The 15,614-nt window shown below is 39.6% G+C and overlaps 1 protein-coding gene across 1 annotated transcript in view; it reads left to right on the top strand.

Annotated features, from left to right (window-relative positions):
• Positions 1-2,063: 2,063 nt before the first annotated feature.
• Positions 2,064-15,614, top strand: part of MAN1A2 (mannosidase alpha class 1A member 2) — a 62,727-nt gene continuing 49,176 nt past the window's right edge. The window contains exon 1 of the mRNA XM_058169561.1: positions 2,064-2,970. Within this exon, the coding sequence (XP_058025544.1) occupies positions 2,660-2,970 (311 nt within the window). The 5' untranslated portion in view covers positions 2,064-2,659. The remainder of the gene's footprint in view (positions 2,971-15,614) is intronic.

Raw genomic sequence — 15,614 nt, 5'->3', positions numbered from 1 at the left:
TTCTGATAACATAAAATCTGATATAAAGTTGAACATACAACAATTGAAAGAAGCTGTGTTTGATAGGGTAGCCTCTAGACCAGGGGTAGTCAACCTTTTTATACTACCACCCACTTTTGTATCTCTGTTAGTAGTAAAATTTTCTAACCGCCCACTGGTTCCACAGTAATGTGCCGTGTATCATCTGGAAAGTCTTAGAATCCAAAATTCCTTGCATATTCTAGGAAGGGAAAGAATTCTGTTATGAGAAGCAACCCAAAATTTACCTCTTATGTCTATATAAATAAATACTTCTACATATACTAGCTATTATCAGTAAGATCTCTATTCATGTGACAGTGGCTTGAATTCAGCAAAGTGTTAGATCAAGTGGTACAATGTTTTTCAAAGAATCTGGGTTACCAAAGATATTTGAATTGGGGAAGCCCAAAACAGTTTGTGGGACATTTATCCATATTTATAATTGTCATTTGGTTTCATTGTACAAATTGATAGAAAATAATTGTGGTGGATCTTGAAGGGCATTTTCTCCAAAGCAAGATGCAATAAGATCGAATGCTTACTTTGAGATATAAACTTAGTTCCACATTGAAAGTGCTTATTTGGCACAAGTTAGGACTGGAAACTCCTTAGACGTCAATTATTCTTTAACAGAAAGGTCTTATTTCTGTCTTGAGGTTTGAATGAAACTGTAGTAAATACAGTATTGTCTATTTTGTAATCTTTTGAATCACTCTGTAGAATGTAAGAAATAAGATGGGGTGAAGTAAAGCTTATAATTTTAGTACACATCTGAGTTTACATTGGAGAGCCTATTTTTAAAAGCCCTTCATGTTGATATGAAAATGGCCTTTTTCCAATGAACAGAGAATGTGTGTATGTTTCTTTATTGGATAGGCTTCCTGGAGCAAAATAGCCAAAAATAGCCAATAAGAATTCACTCCATTTTTTTCCTGATTAGATCTTTTTCAGTTTTTATTCTATCCTGGATAAATTCCAAAATAAAAAAATAGCCACTACTGCAAATTGAGACATCAATACCAACCATTCTTTTAATGTTCCATAATCTGAGGGGCTGAATAGTTCTACAGCACCTTAAAGTGCTGATATTGTAGGCTTGATTCCAAGCTGAAAAAGATAGGCTGAAACCGATTTGGATTTTCAGCGAAAATTCTTTCCTACAAACATACACCTCAAATTGCAATAAACATTTTACAACCTTAATCCAGAATGCAGTGGCTGCCCACAGAATTTTCACATGCCTCTGATCTGCATGTAGTCACGTTGCTGGTGGGGCAGGTTAATGTCTAAAAAAGCTACATTATATTCCTGGGTTTATCTGTTGCAGTGCAAACATAAACCTTTTCCTTCATTACCCAAACCGTTTATCAAAAAGTTCTTATCGTATTAAAATATCCCTATTGTGACTGAGTAATTGATGAAGGCATCTTTTCTTTTATGTACACTGAGAGCATATGCACCAAGACAAATTCCTTGGCCAATAAAAATAATCCAATTCAAATTCAAATTCAAATTCTATTCTAATGGTTCATTTGTTCTTACCCAAACCGGGATGGGGAAAACATTTTTATTCAATTTTGAATAATTTACCCAGGTTTGGAAAACGCTGGTCTATTGCTTTCTCTTATAAACTCTCGTTCTTTTCCACGAGGAAAAAAAACACAAACTAAAATAGGGGAAAAAATGAAGAAAAAAAAAGTTTTACAAAACAGCTGTAATGGAGAAATGGCTACGTAGGCATCTCAAACTCTGGGCTTGAACCGTTGGAAACAGTATAGTCGCTCATGCAATTATGAAGAAACTCCTCACGCTGCCGTCTTAGAACAAGATTAGACGTTTTCAATATACCGTTAAATGAAAGGAAGCCTATTTCAGCGTCCAGCGTCCCGGGCCGAGCTTCGGCCAGGTCGCCCTCGGCCGCTAAGGGCGGCAGCTCCCGCTTTCACGTGAGGAGGGCGCGCGAGAGCGAGAGAACCCGCCGCCGCGTTCTAGATTGCAACTCCGCGGACGTGGGCGTGAGCGAGAAAGCATCTTCCGTTTTCCGGTCGCGCGCAGCCGCAAAGGCGGGTTGACTCTCGCGCAGGATGCCAGAGCGAGTCGTCGCCCGGCCGAGGGTTTAAGCCGCGGCGTGGAAGAGAGCTTGCCGGTCGCCGCTGCCCGGCCGGAGGAAGGAGGCGCCGGCGCCGGTGCCGGTGCCGAATTCGGTCCCGCTAGTCCCCGCCGCGATACCGGCTGACCCGGGGGCCGGAGTCGTGCCGGGCAGAAGGGCATGAGACGGAATCGGTCCCTGGGCCAGCTGGGCAGGCAGCGGCGGTGATTGAATGAGTCTCTTCCTCTCCCGCCGCCACCTCCGCGCCGCTCTGGGCCTCCCTGAAGCCACGGTTCACAGCCGGTGCCCTCGTCCGCTGCCGCCCGCGCCGCCTCTGCTGGCTCCGGATGAGCGCGGCCGGGCCGGATCGATCCCAGGCCTCTGGGATTTGGGGGTCTGGCGGCCTGGCGGAAGCCGCTGTGATGCCGGTTTCCCCGAGAGGGTCCGGGCTGCCTTGGTGAGGACGGGTAGCCGCTCCCGGGTGTGAGCCAGCAGTGTCGTCTTCCCTGCTGCCGCCGCCGCCGCCGCCCCTCCTGCCTTGGCGGCGCGATGACGACCCCGGCTCTGCTGCCTCTTTCTGGGCGCCGGATCCCGCCTCGCAACTTGGGTCCGTCGTCCTCCTTCCCTCACCACAGGGCTACCTTGAGACTGTCCGAGAAGTTCATCCTGCTGCTGATTCTCAGTGCCTTCATCACGCTGTGTTTTGGGGCGTTCTTCTTTTTGCCGGACTCCTCGAAACACAAACGGTTCGACTTGGGCTTGGAAGACGTCCTGATTCCTCACGTGGATACCAGCGACGGTGGGAAAAACCCGGGTGGCTTCTTGATCCACGGGCAGGGCCACGACCAGCACAGACACAGGTAACTGACGCCTTCGGTTTGTGGGATGCCATGTATTTCTGGGAAATACAGTGCCTGTATGTATTGAAATGCAGTGTTTTCCAGAAGAATTATGGCATGCTGATAGGTTTCTGTCTTGGAAGGGTTGCCTGGGGTTGTCCAGAAGAAGCATCTCTCTATGTGTTGTCATAGACTTGATGTTTGAAATATTGCAGTTTTATCCCATTTTCTCTACCACTGACTCTTCTCTTTCAAGGTAAGTCACAAAAATGGCATTCTACAAACTGAATACTGCCATTCAAGGACTGCAATACAGGAAAAATCCACAAAAGAGAAGTCAAATGTCCTTTTTCTGGAACATGACTGAGAGTCCAGGAGTATAAAGACTTTAGATAATGGTACAGTAGTCTGTTGTCTTTGCTAATTTGACATGTGATGATAAAGTATTAGCGAAATCTTGTTACATCTGGAATGTAGTCAGGTTTTTGCACAAAGAGCTGAGTCAGTTTTAAAATAAGTAATAAAGTAATAAGGATATCAACAGATGTGCTGGCAGTACGTAAATAAACCTGCCTTTCATATAAATTCAAAACCAGCTTTAAGCAGGCTTGTAACATATTAAGAATCTTAGCAAATGGAATCAGGAAGTTTTTAAATGCCCAAAGTTTTTAAATGCAACAGGATGAAAAACTGACAAAAACCAACAAGTAATATTATCAATGAGATAATAAACTCTGAACTTAGATTATTTATATATACTTTACCAGTTTCTCTTTTTAAAGATGTATGAAATAGTAAAAACAATCTCAAGGAAAAAAAATAAGATACCAGTCCTAATTGGGATATTATTGAATTTATGTAGTTCAGTTACTTATTTAATACACATTATAACAAAATTTGAAAAGGATCACACTCAGTTTTATTCAACATTAGAGTCTGATGACTTTACATTAGAGACTGACTTTATAAATCTAACTTTAGATACGGTAATAGAGTATTATTATGTATTAAGTATTACATGTAAAACACCTGAACTCTCAAAAAATGAATGTATTTGTTTTGTAGTTGCTTCCTCCTTTTGTCCAAGAGCTCAAGTAGGCATATGTACCATTCCCTCCTCAAATTTTTCCAACAACAACCCCTCTATGGAGGAATTTGGGCTGACAAAAATGATTGGCCCAAAGTGAGCTGAAAATGAATTTGAATCTGGCCCAAGCCCAACACATTTACAGTTATCATTGACTCTATTGAAACCTTAATACTAAAAGAATTGGTAGAGACTCTCAAGAGAGATGATGGGGAGTAATTCTTTTTCTCTGCCTTCTCCACTGAGTCTTTTCTGAAAAGATGAGGAATAGTTTAAAATGTAGGAATAGAAATAATTCGGAAATGTAAATGACCATCAAACCAATTCCAATGTCAGAGATCTGGAGGGACAACAGTTGGATCTAGCCCTAGTTTCTAAAGACTTGAATATATAGACGTACTATTTTTTAATCTAATAGTTAATGTTTAATCTAATAGTTAGGTTTGTAGGAAAAACATGTTGGAAAATGTGTTATCTCCTATTTGTAGAGTTTTCTTGTCTGCAATACTTTACTGGTTCATTTCATTGAACAAAAAAAAGGTGGAAGTTTGAGTGAGAGTATATTTAAGAATTTTGATGATAATAGTAACACTTAATACAAAATAAATTGAAGAGAATAGGGAGGAGTAAAAAATGCAAGGAAAAGTAAGAAAAAAATAAGAACATAATTAAGAAAGCTATAAAGAAGTTATTTCCAACTCTTGGCCTGAAGTTGTAAATCCACTTTTGGTACCATCTCTACATTGTCAGATATACTATATTCTTCAATAACATCTTTTGGATATAATCTGTCCATAGAAACAAACATTATTACTGACATTGTTGGTATCATAGTTACTATGTTTGGATTCCGTTCTTCAAAAGACTCCTTCAGTATTTTTATTGTGACAATGTTTTGTTCCATCTTCCAGCCTTTCTCTATCTAAAATCTTTATCCCCTCTAGTGTCCAATTTTTGAAATCATGAAATTATTTTTGTTTCTTGTAAAATCCAAAATAGGATCCATTTCCCATGAGACGTTGGTTGCATTTTATAATTAATTCCAAAATTAATTCCAAAATCTGGATCCTTAGTCCATTTATGATTTTCTAAGATCAAAATCTCATGTGATTTTTTGCTATTTATTTCAGATTCTTTAAATTCTGAAGCTTATGATTACAATTTTCTTTCATTCAGCACTGAAGACAGACTGGCTTCAGTTTTAAAATAATCATTCCAAAGTTTTCTAATGGCTTACAAGTAGTTAATGGTAATGGTAAAAGTGAGTAGAAAATGAGGTTTGCACTTTTAAAAGTCTCTGGCGGTTGCAAGCAAAATGGCTAATTCTATTGTCTCCTGGTGCTGAAACTCATGAAAAACCATCTCCTACAGTCTCCTCTTAGCCAGCAGCTGTCTGGAGCACATGTGGCCAATCTTCCATCCCTTCTTTATCTAGAGAGGTTTCAAGGAACTAGTTTACTTACTGATTCCTTGATCTTTGCCAAGGTTGTCAGATCTACTTTCGTGTGTATGCACAATTCAGTTCTCATGCTCCTTATTTACTCTTTGTGTATGTCTGATTACCTTCCAAGAGGATAATATTTATTGGAATTGGTTGCCAGATATTGGCTTATGTTAGCGATGGGCATTCTTTTTGTACTGCAGACATCCCATTTTCAAAACACTTTTCCTGAATGTTGTGAGCTATGCGCGGAGCCCACATTTTCTTTAAAACTGTATAATTTATGATTTGGACAAAATAAACCTTACAAAAGTAAAACTGGAGGTGAATTCTGAATATTATATTTTCACATTGTTCTCTGCTGTATCTATAAAATGTATATGTATAATTATGTAATAAAATTTAAATGTATAATTCAATTATTTTAGTTTTTCTCTTATTAAATGTATTTTAAATAGACATCTTTAAATATTTTGTGACCTTTCATAAAATCATTTTTCAATCTAGATTACGAAAAATTTTTCATACTATCTGGAAAACTACACTAAAATTTTAAGAATTTTTTTACAGGCAGCCAAGATAAACATAATCCTTAGACTACATAAATATTCCCCTTCTATTGGAGCCAGGATTAAGTTAGGATCCTAAGAATGATAACTTCTGGCTGGTCTATGACTGCAGTAAATAAAATCAAATTGAATGATAGCTTCTTATAAGTGATTTGAGAAATCCCAGTGTAATTTTCTGCTTAGTCTGAGTACAAACCTATAACAAATATTTTTAAAAAGGCTCTTGGGTCACGTGAATTGTAGGTATACGTAGGAAGGGGAGCAGGAGCCCAACTTATTTCACAGAATTGTTTCTTGTAGAGGAGGCGATATTATACATATACCTCAGAGGTGGGTTTCAGCAGGTTCTGACCAGTTCTGGAGAACCAGTTTTAAGTAGTTCGGAGAACTGGTAGTAAAAATTCTGACTGGCCCCACCCCCATCTATTTTCTGCCTCCCAAGTCCCAGCTGATCAGGAGGAAATGGGGATTTTGCAGTAACCTTCCCCAGCCATGCCCACCAAGCCACACCTGCCAAATCATGCCATGCCCACTAAGCCACGCCCACAGAACCGGTAGTAAAAATTTTTGAAACCCACCACTGATATAACTCCTTGAGCTCCTAAAGTGAAAAGTGAATTACAAATCAAATATTACAAAGATGTTATGTCATTACTCAAATACCATAATTTATATACTTGGATTGTTGGGAATGCAAATATGTAATGGCAAGTTAGATGATGTCACTGATATGCTGCTCTTTGTGGCTTACTGCTGCTGCCATTTTCTCAAACACAATATTTAGTTTTAATTAAAATCAAATATAATCTTACAAAAAATTAAAACTGCTATCTGAAGTAGGAACCTCAGCTGAAAAGGAGACTTATCTAGCATATACAGTATAAGATTTAATTATTCCCTATGACTATCATTAATTGTTGTACCTTATGATTCTTGATAAATGTATCTTTTCTTTTATGCACACCGAGAGCGTATGCACCAAGACAAATTCCTTGTGTGTCCAATCACACTTGGCCAATAAAGAATTCTGTTCTGTTCTGTTCTGTTCTATTCTAAACATTTCTCATTACACCTTTTGCCTTCATATTTAAGCTGGTCATTTGGAGTATATGAAAGACACTTTTCTCCAGTTAAGTTGAATCGATATCAAGCTCTTTTCTCCACGCTTAATTTTAAGGCTGCTCCACTTAATGGCATAGATAAGATAGGCAGTATTATATTAAAATTTAAAGGCCTCTCTGGGCTTAAGCAATATGTTTTGATTACTTGCTGGAGCAGAACAAATCTGCTGCTTTAATTACCTTTGCAGTCTGATTTGTTGAAACAAACTGTGATGTTGTTTTCTCATCCTGTTTTTTTCTTCACTCTGATAACCACGTTCAGATATATTAGGAAATTATGGTTAATAAATTAAAAGTATCTGATTGCTGAACCTAAGAAAGTTGTAAAACGTTATCTTGAGTCCAGAGTACTGGCACAAGATGTATGTATATTTCAGCTTAATAAACCAATATACATTATGTCTAAGTTGATTCCTTTAGAACTTCTATAGTTACAGTACTTTTTGATGAATGAGTAAATTATAATGAGCTCATGTGCTACCCACTGAAGATAGATGAGTATGAACCTGCATTTTTAGTTAATGAAGATTGTATACTTCCAAGCTTAACTTGATTGCCCTCTGAGGATAAAAGCAATATTTTGCTTGTAGAAAAGTAACGTTCCTTCCTATTCATAATATTAAATTGATGTACCTAAGTTCTAGAGGTTTGTATTGTTTTACAAGAAAATTTACATGAAGTAATATAAAGAACAGTATATGCTGTACTAAAACTGTGCACCCTTTGAAAACTATTGGGCAATGCTTCTGATCCCATGCAAATGCAAGCACCATTCTGCTATTCATTAAAGCAGAATAATTTTTTCATGCTTCAGTTAGAATCTGAAAAAAAGACAATGCTGTTTTAAGAATAGCATTATCTATAATGACTGAATTACTTAACGTAGTATATTCTTTCAAGTTTATTTGGAAGCCTGAAAAAAAGGCTACAGTGTTTTAATGTAGATAGATATTATAGTCATTGACAAACTAACATAAAAACAGCAAAGCACATGGGATAAATGGTAGAGCAATAAGGTAGTACAGACTTTGGCGTCAGCTGATTAATCTTTGCCAAATTTTACAAATTATAAGGTAAAAATTTGCAACATTGAGGGACGGATGTATTTCTGTGGGAAAATAAGTAATCCAAATGCCCTGAGAATTTTGATACTACAGAGTTTACGTGTAGGGCAGCACATGTACTAAAAGTAGAATGATACTTTATTGAATAGCAGAGAGGGTCCGCTTGTGCTCACTTAAAATTTGAAGCACTTCTGAATCATATTTTAAATGAACACAGCCCTACTATACTTTATAGTAATTGATAGCACCAAAGATACTTTATAGATTCTAGAAGTAAAAGAAAACACATCCTTCCTCAGCTTAAAGTATTTGTAGATAGACTGGCTTGGTTGTTCTTAGTTATCTAGTTTGTACTAAAATTGCTTTTGATGGTTCACTAACTGCTAAGAACACAGGTGTCTTACTTTTTTCATCCTTATAGAAAAGATTTTACAGTGGTGTTTGTTTAAACAAAGAGTGCAGTGTTTTCATTTTCAGAAAGGGGAAATAAACGGAATCTAAACTACTGGGAGGTTGGTAATAAGGACAGAAGAATAAAAGTTGCAAAGGGTATAGCTTAATCTAGTTCAGTGTTAACTGCCAATTTATTGAAAAGAATTATCTGCTATTAAGCTAGTCATAAGATGTCTTTTTGAATAAAAATAATACAGGTAGTCTTTGACTTATGATTAGAATTGGGACCGGAATTTCTGTTGCTGAGCAATAAAGTTGTAAACTGAGACATTCCATGACCGTATCACTTGGCATTGGCACTTTTGGTTACTGTTGTTAAACAAATCTGTTATTACCTAAGGACCAACTCCCAAGTCATTCCAGGTTTGGTCCTTCCCAGTTCTGACTCTCCGTAAGGTAAGGGACTGCCTTCAATCCCTCTATACCACCCCCCCAATCTCTGCCCTGTTGGCTACTATGTATCCTGCCTTGCAGAACAGCAAGCAGGCCTAGAACTGCATAGCTCTGGTACAGCTTGGTAACAGTAACAGAGTTGGAAAGGACCTTGGAGGTCATCTAGTCCAACTCCTTGCTTACGCAGGAGACCTGTACTAGGGATTCAAACAGCCAAACTTTCTGATTGAAGGGTCTTAGCCACTGAGCTACCTAGTCAGGCTATGCCCCAGAAAGTTGCCGCTGTCTCATCCCATCCCAGTCCTAGTGCAGTTGCCCTCATCACCCGGCACTCCAAGACCTCTTCCATCCTGTGCCCTGTCTTCCTCCAGCTTATCTTGCTGCCTTTCTACTCCTGCTCCTGACAAGATGTGCATGCTCTAGCCTAGCCCTTTGCTGCAAGAAGCCCCTTTGCGTGAAGCCAGGAAAAGCAAGCCGCTGACTTTGTAGCTGGTTTGTATGTTTGCTGTGTGGCCCACTGGTAGTTCCACTCTGTCAGCCTTAACTACTGCCCTTCTCTTTACTACTATCAGGTTATAGTTCTCTAGTCTGAATGACATCCCAGTGTCCTTACTGCAGATGTGTGTCAAATGGCTGAGCGTGTCAATGATTCATTCACTCTTAGCATACATCTTGTATGCATACATGTAGTGGAGGTGGTTGATGATAGTTCCATGCTTGAACTTGTCTCTGTATCCAGTCCTCGTGATTATTTGATTGAGAGGGAGTTCTACTTATGTAGAATAGTAGAAAGGACAATACATCTCCTTGATATATACCACACTTGATGGTCACTTGCGTGAACTGTCTTGAGTCGATTTCCAGTGTTGACTTCCACAGTCCCAATGAGTTCTTGATGAAGTTCTTTGTATAGTGCTAGGCTTTCACAGATCCATGAATTGTAGCCTTTCCTGTAGTTAGTCCAGGCTAGGCTCACATTAGTCTGTCTAAACTTAGTTTTGGGCAACTGCTCTGTCTATGAGCAACTGGTGTTTTGAGCTTCTGCTGTTGTTTCCAATATCTTTCTGAGCTATACTCATGTACTGGCCTATGTGCTCCTTTAGCTTGGTGGCTATGATTCCTGATTTCATGTTTTTGGATGGAAAGGTATTGGCTGGTAGTTGGCTGATGCTGTCTCCTTGCCTTTCATGATCAGCACTGTTCTTTCTTGTGTTAGCCAGTCTGGGTGGGAGCATGCTGCTAGCTGCTGGTTCATCTGTGCTGCTAGGCTTTTGTGTACTGTTACGAGTTTCTTAGCCAGTACGTATGGATCATATCTGGGCCAGGTACTATCCAGCTCTTTACGTTCCTGATCTACTGTTAGATGTCTGCTACTATGATGATGACTAGTTCCTGTTCTGAGAAATTCCACCAGCTGAATAAGTTCTCTCTGAATAACTTTGATCTTAGCCTCCAACTCATTTTCCATTTGGGGTATGCACTCCTCTTCCTCTTGAACATATAGCAAACGTCTCCAGGATTATAGTGGCTGTAGTGTATACCACTAGTTCATTGGTTTGAGTTGTAGTAGGAATTGTTGTGAAGGCTCTATTATATTTTCTAGCTTACTGTGTGATGGTGTTTCTCCACTAAATGTTGGTAATTGGTCTCAAGAGTGTAGCTAGTTTATTTATGATTTTATGTCTCATAACAGATATTGTGCTCTGTAATGGAGGGCGTGGCAGTGATATTCCAGCTTCAGATATTGTCCGAACATCCAATTTTTCTTCCAGTTCTTCTTGAGTCTAAGATGTAATGTGTAGTTGATCTGTCTCAAGTGTAACACCAGCTTGAGTAGAGGCAGTAGAGAAGCCTGTTATTAGAACACAGAGCCTGCAATCACTGCAGGTTCGAGCCCGGCCCAAGGTTGACTCAGCCTTCCACCCTTTATAAGGTAGGTAAAATGAGGACCCAGATTGTTGGGGGGGCAATAAGTTGACTTTGTAAAAAAATAATAATATACAAATAGAATGAGACTATTGCCTTATACATTGTAAGCCGCCCTGAGTCTTCGGAGAAGGGCAGGGTATAAATGTAAATAAATAAAAAAACAAAACTATGTAGATGCAGTTCTTCTGTTTAGCCATAGCTCCTTCATATGTTTCACCTCTCATTAGCTCTGCTGTTGTAGTAGCATTCTATCAATTCCAGGTTTTCTTGTCCTATCTTGTTTAGTTTGTTCCAGTAGCCACTTATTGTTAGATTGTCATGCTTCTCCAACTTCTGGCCCAGATCTTGTTTTAATCCAAGTGATGTCTGAATCAGCATGGCTCTTTCAGTTTTATGTTATCTGAGTTAGGCAGATGAAGTATTAGGTGATCTTTGCTCAAAAGACCTTTACCTACAGGTAACGTAGGTACCAACTGGGATTCAAAACCTAGTCTCCTACGTCAAAGGGCAGTGCTCTCACCACTGTACTATCATATACCATATTTTTCGCACTATAAGTTGCACTCCCTCCCGAAAAAGTTTGTGGAAATGTCTGCATGTCTTATAGAGAAAATATTGCAGCGGAGCGGGAATGGGTTGGTGCGGCAGCGGCATTTGCCTCCACTGCCTGTCACCATTGCCACCGCCTATCACCGTGCTGCTGTTCGCCGCCACTGAGGAATGTTGGAGTCTTCACTGGCGAGCAGCTGATCGGCTGTTGGATCAGCCTCCCAGAATACCGTCGATCAGGTGTTAGGTGGCGGGGATTGCCGCCAATCTCCGCTGCCAATTGCTGCTGAACGGCGGTGGTGAGTGGGGTGATCCCCTATCAAAGCAGCTGATCAGTGGTTTTCTGGGAGGCCAAAACAACTGCCAATCAGTTGCTCAGCAGCAAAGACTCCAGTGTTTCCTGGTGGCAGCGGCAGCTCACTCAGTTGACGCAGTGTAGTGGGCGCAATGGAGCGGAGCTTTGAGTCACATGCTGGGGCTGTGAAAATGTGCTGAAGCTGACTAGGCTGTTTGTTTTTGCTGCAAGGACGCTAGCCAGATGAATACTGGATGGATGCTGGGAAGCAGAGGCAGATTTTTTCTTCTTCTTTTCTCCTCTAAAGCTAATGTGCGACTTATGGTCCAGTGTGTCTTATACTGCAAAAAATTCAGTACATTTATGTATATGTAAAAATGATTCTTCATGTGGCTCAAAAGTGAACAAGCATTTTTTTTCAATTTGACTTGAGACACAGCTTTTAAAAGAGCAATTGTGCAAATGATTTTGTTGGTAATGTAAGAAATAAAAAAATCTCTGTGCTTCAAACAAATGTGTATGTAAGCTTCATATTTGTTTACAGTGGATATAAAAAGTCTATATGCCCCTGTTAAAAAGCCAGGTTTTTGAGATGTAAAAAGAAATCAGACCAAGATAAATCATTTCAGAATTTTTTTGACGTTTGATATAAGATATAAAGGGACGTGGTGGCTCAGGGGCTAGGACTTTGAGCTTGTCGGTCGAAAGGTTGGCAGCTCAGCGGTTCAAATCCCTAGTGCTGCCGTGTAACGGGGTGAGCTCCCGTTACTTGTCCCAGCTTCTGCCAACCTACCAGTTTCAAAAGCACGTAAAAATGCAAGTAGAAAAAATAGGGACCACCTTTGGTGGGAAGGTAACAGTGTTCCGTGCGCCTTTGGCGTTGAGTCATGCCGGCCACATGACCATGGAGACATCTTCGGACAGCTCTGGCACTTCGGCTTTGAAACGGAGATGAGCATCACCCCCTAGAGTTGGCAATGACTAGCACGAATGTAGGAGGGGAACCTTTACCTTTACCTTATAAGATATAAACTGAATACTTCAATTGGAGAAGGAACTAAATTTTGGAGGGGGAGAAAAATAACAATAAAAACTTACAATAACTTGGTTGCATAAAGATGCACATCTTTAAACTAATACTTGTTGAAGCACCTTCTGATTTTATGACAGCATCCAGTCTTTTAGTGTAAGAACCCTGTAGCACATCTTGCCTTGAGAATCTCTGCCTGCTCTTCCTTGCAAAAATGCTCCAAATCTGTCAGATTGTGAGGGCATCTCCTAACCACTGTCCTCTTCAGGTCACCCCACAGATTTTCAGTTTGATTCAGGTCTGGACTCGGCTGGGCCATTCCCAGTCTTTGATCTTCTTCTGGTGAAGCTTTCTTTTGTAGATTTGGGTATGCTTTTGGGTAGTTTTCATATTGAAAGATGATATTCCTCTTCATTTTCAGCATTTTGGCAGAGGCCTGAAGGTTTTGTGCCAAAATTGACTGATATTGGAACTCTTCTTAATTCCCTCCACCTTGTTTAAAGCCAAGTCTGTGGCTCAGACTGGTAAGACAGTCTGTTATTAACAGCAGCTGCTTGCAATTACTGCAGGTTCAAGTCCCACTAGGCCCAAGGTTGACTCAGCCTTCCATCCTTTATAAGGTAGGTAAAATGAGGAGCCAGATTGTTGGGGGCAATAAGTTGACTTTGTATATAATATACAAATGGATGAAGACTATTGCTTGACATAGTGTAAGCCACCCTGAGTCTTCGGAGAAGGGCGGGATATAAATGCAAATAAAAAATTAAAAAAAGTTCCAGTTGAAGAAAAGAAGCCCCGAAGTATAATGTTGCCACCACCACCTTGCCTTAACTTGGCTATGGTGTACTTTTGGTGATGCGCAGTGTTGTTTTGTGACAAACATATTTTTTGGAATTATGGCTAAAAAACTAAACTTTAGTCTCATCAGATCATGACACATTTTACCACATACTTTTGTCAGACTTGATGTAGGTTTTTGCAGAATATAGCCGGGCTTGGAGCTTATCTTTTGTAAGAAAAGACTTCTGTCTTGCCTACCTATCCCACAGCCCAGACATATGAAGAATACAGGAGATCATTGTCAATGTAGTATACAATCAGTACTTGTGAAAACTTCCTGCACTACTTTGAATTTTCTGTAGACCTCTTGGCAGCCTTTTGGACCAGTTTTCTTCTTGTTTTTGTTTTTTTTCATTAATTTTGGTGGGACCTCCAGTTCTTGATAATGCCACTGTTGTGCCATATTTTCTTCATTTGTTGATGACTGTCTTCACTGAGTTCCATAGTATGTCCAATGCCTCGGAAAAAATTTGGTACCCTTCTCCAGACTGATACCCTCTAATAGTGAGATCCCTTTGTAAGCTCTTTGTAGGCCAGAAAAACTGAATAAATAAATCTCCAAGGTCCCTTCCAACTCTGTAATTCTCATTCTCTCTTTCTTTCTCTCTCTCTCTTCCTTAAGTGTTTGAGGGCTATTATAAAATTAATTTTCTTGAATATTTTGAATATGTATTTGAACATAAGAACTCTCAAAAGTATCACTCACAGTATTGTTTCAAAAGACTTTCTTGTACCAAAAGCTTGTTTATCATATTTGATGGTAAACAAAATTAGAGTAGATGTAATTTGATTTAAATCTATATTTAAATAAATTCATATGTATTTTTAGAAATTATTTTATGGAATATTTGCAAATATTTCAAAAAGTAAAAATGTAGGAGTAATGTACAGCTGCAAGAAAAAGTATGTGAACCCCTTGGGATTATGTGGAATTTTGCATGAATTGGTCATAAATTGTGCTCTGAACGTCATCTAAGTCACAACAATAGAAGAACACAGTCTGCTGAACATAATACTACACAAACATTAGATGTTGCCATGGTTTAATTGCACATAACATGTAAACATTCACAGTGCAGTAAGGAAAAAATATGTGAACCTTTGGACTTAATAACTGGTTGATCCTCCTTTGGCAGCAATAACCTCAACCAAACGTTTCCTGTAGTTGCAGATCAGACCTGCACAACGATCTGGAGTAATTTTGGACCACTCCTCTTCACAAAACTGTTTCAGTGTAGCAATATTCTTGGGATGTCTGGTGTGAATTGCTCTCTTAAGGTCATGCCACAGCATTTCAATCAGGTTGAGGTCAGGACTCTGACTGGGCCACTCCAGAAGGCGTATTCTGTGCTGTTGAAGCCATTGTTTTGTTGAATTACTTGTATGCTTTGGGTCATTGTCCTGTTTCATCGCCCATCCTCTGCGGAGCTTCAGTTGGCGGACAGATGGTCATACGTTTTCCTGTAAAATGTCTTGATAAACTCTGGAATTCATTTTCCCATCAATGACAACAATCCGTCCAGGCCCTGAGGCAGCAAAACAGCCCCAAACCATGATGCTCCCTCCACCATGTTTTACAGTGGGGATGAGGTTTTGATGTTGGTGTGCTGTGCCTTTTTTTCTCCACACGTAGTGTTGTGTGTTCTTCCCAAACAACTCAATTTTGGTTTCATCTGTCCACTATATTTTGCCAGTAGTGCTGTGGAACATCCAGGTGCTCTTTTGCAAACTTCAAACGTGCGGCAATATTCTTTTTGGACAGCAATGGCTTCCTCCGTGGTGTCCTCCCATGTACTCCATTCTTGTTTAATGTTTTCCTTATTGTAGATGTGTCAACAAAAATGTTAGCATGTGCCAGAGATTTCTGTAGGTCTTTAGCTGACACTCTAGGATT

The sequence above is a fragment of the Ahaetulla prasina genome, chromosome 2 (genome assembly GCF_028640845.1).
Source record: "Ahaetulla prasina isolate Xishuangbanna chromosome 2, ASM2864084v1, whole genome shotgun sequence".
In the NCBI taxonomy this organism is placed as follows: domain Eukaryota; kingdom Metazoa; phylum Chordata; class Lepidosauria; order Squamata; family Colubridae; genus Ahaetulla; species Ahaetulla prasina.
Note: the sequence above shows the minus strand (reverse complement) of the source record. Positions and strands in the feature narration are given on the sequence as shown.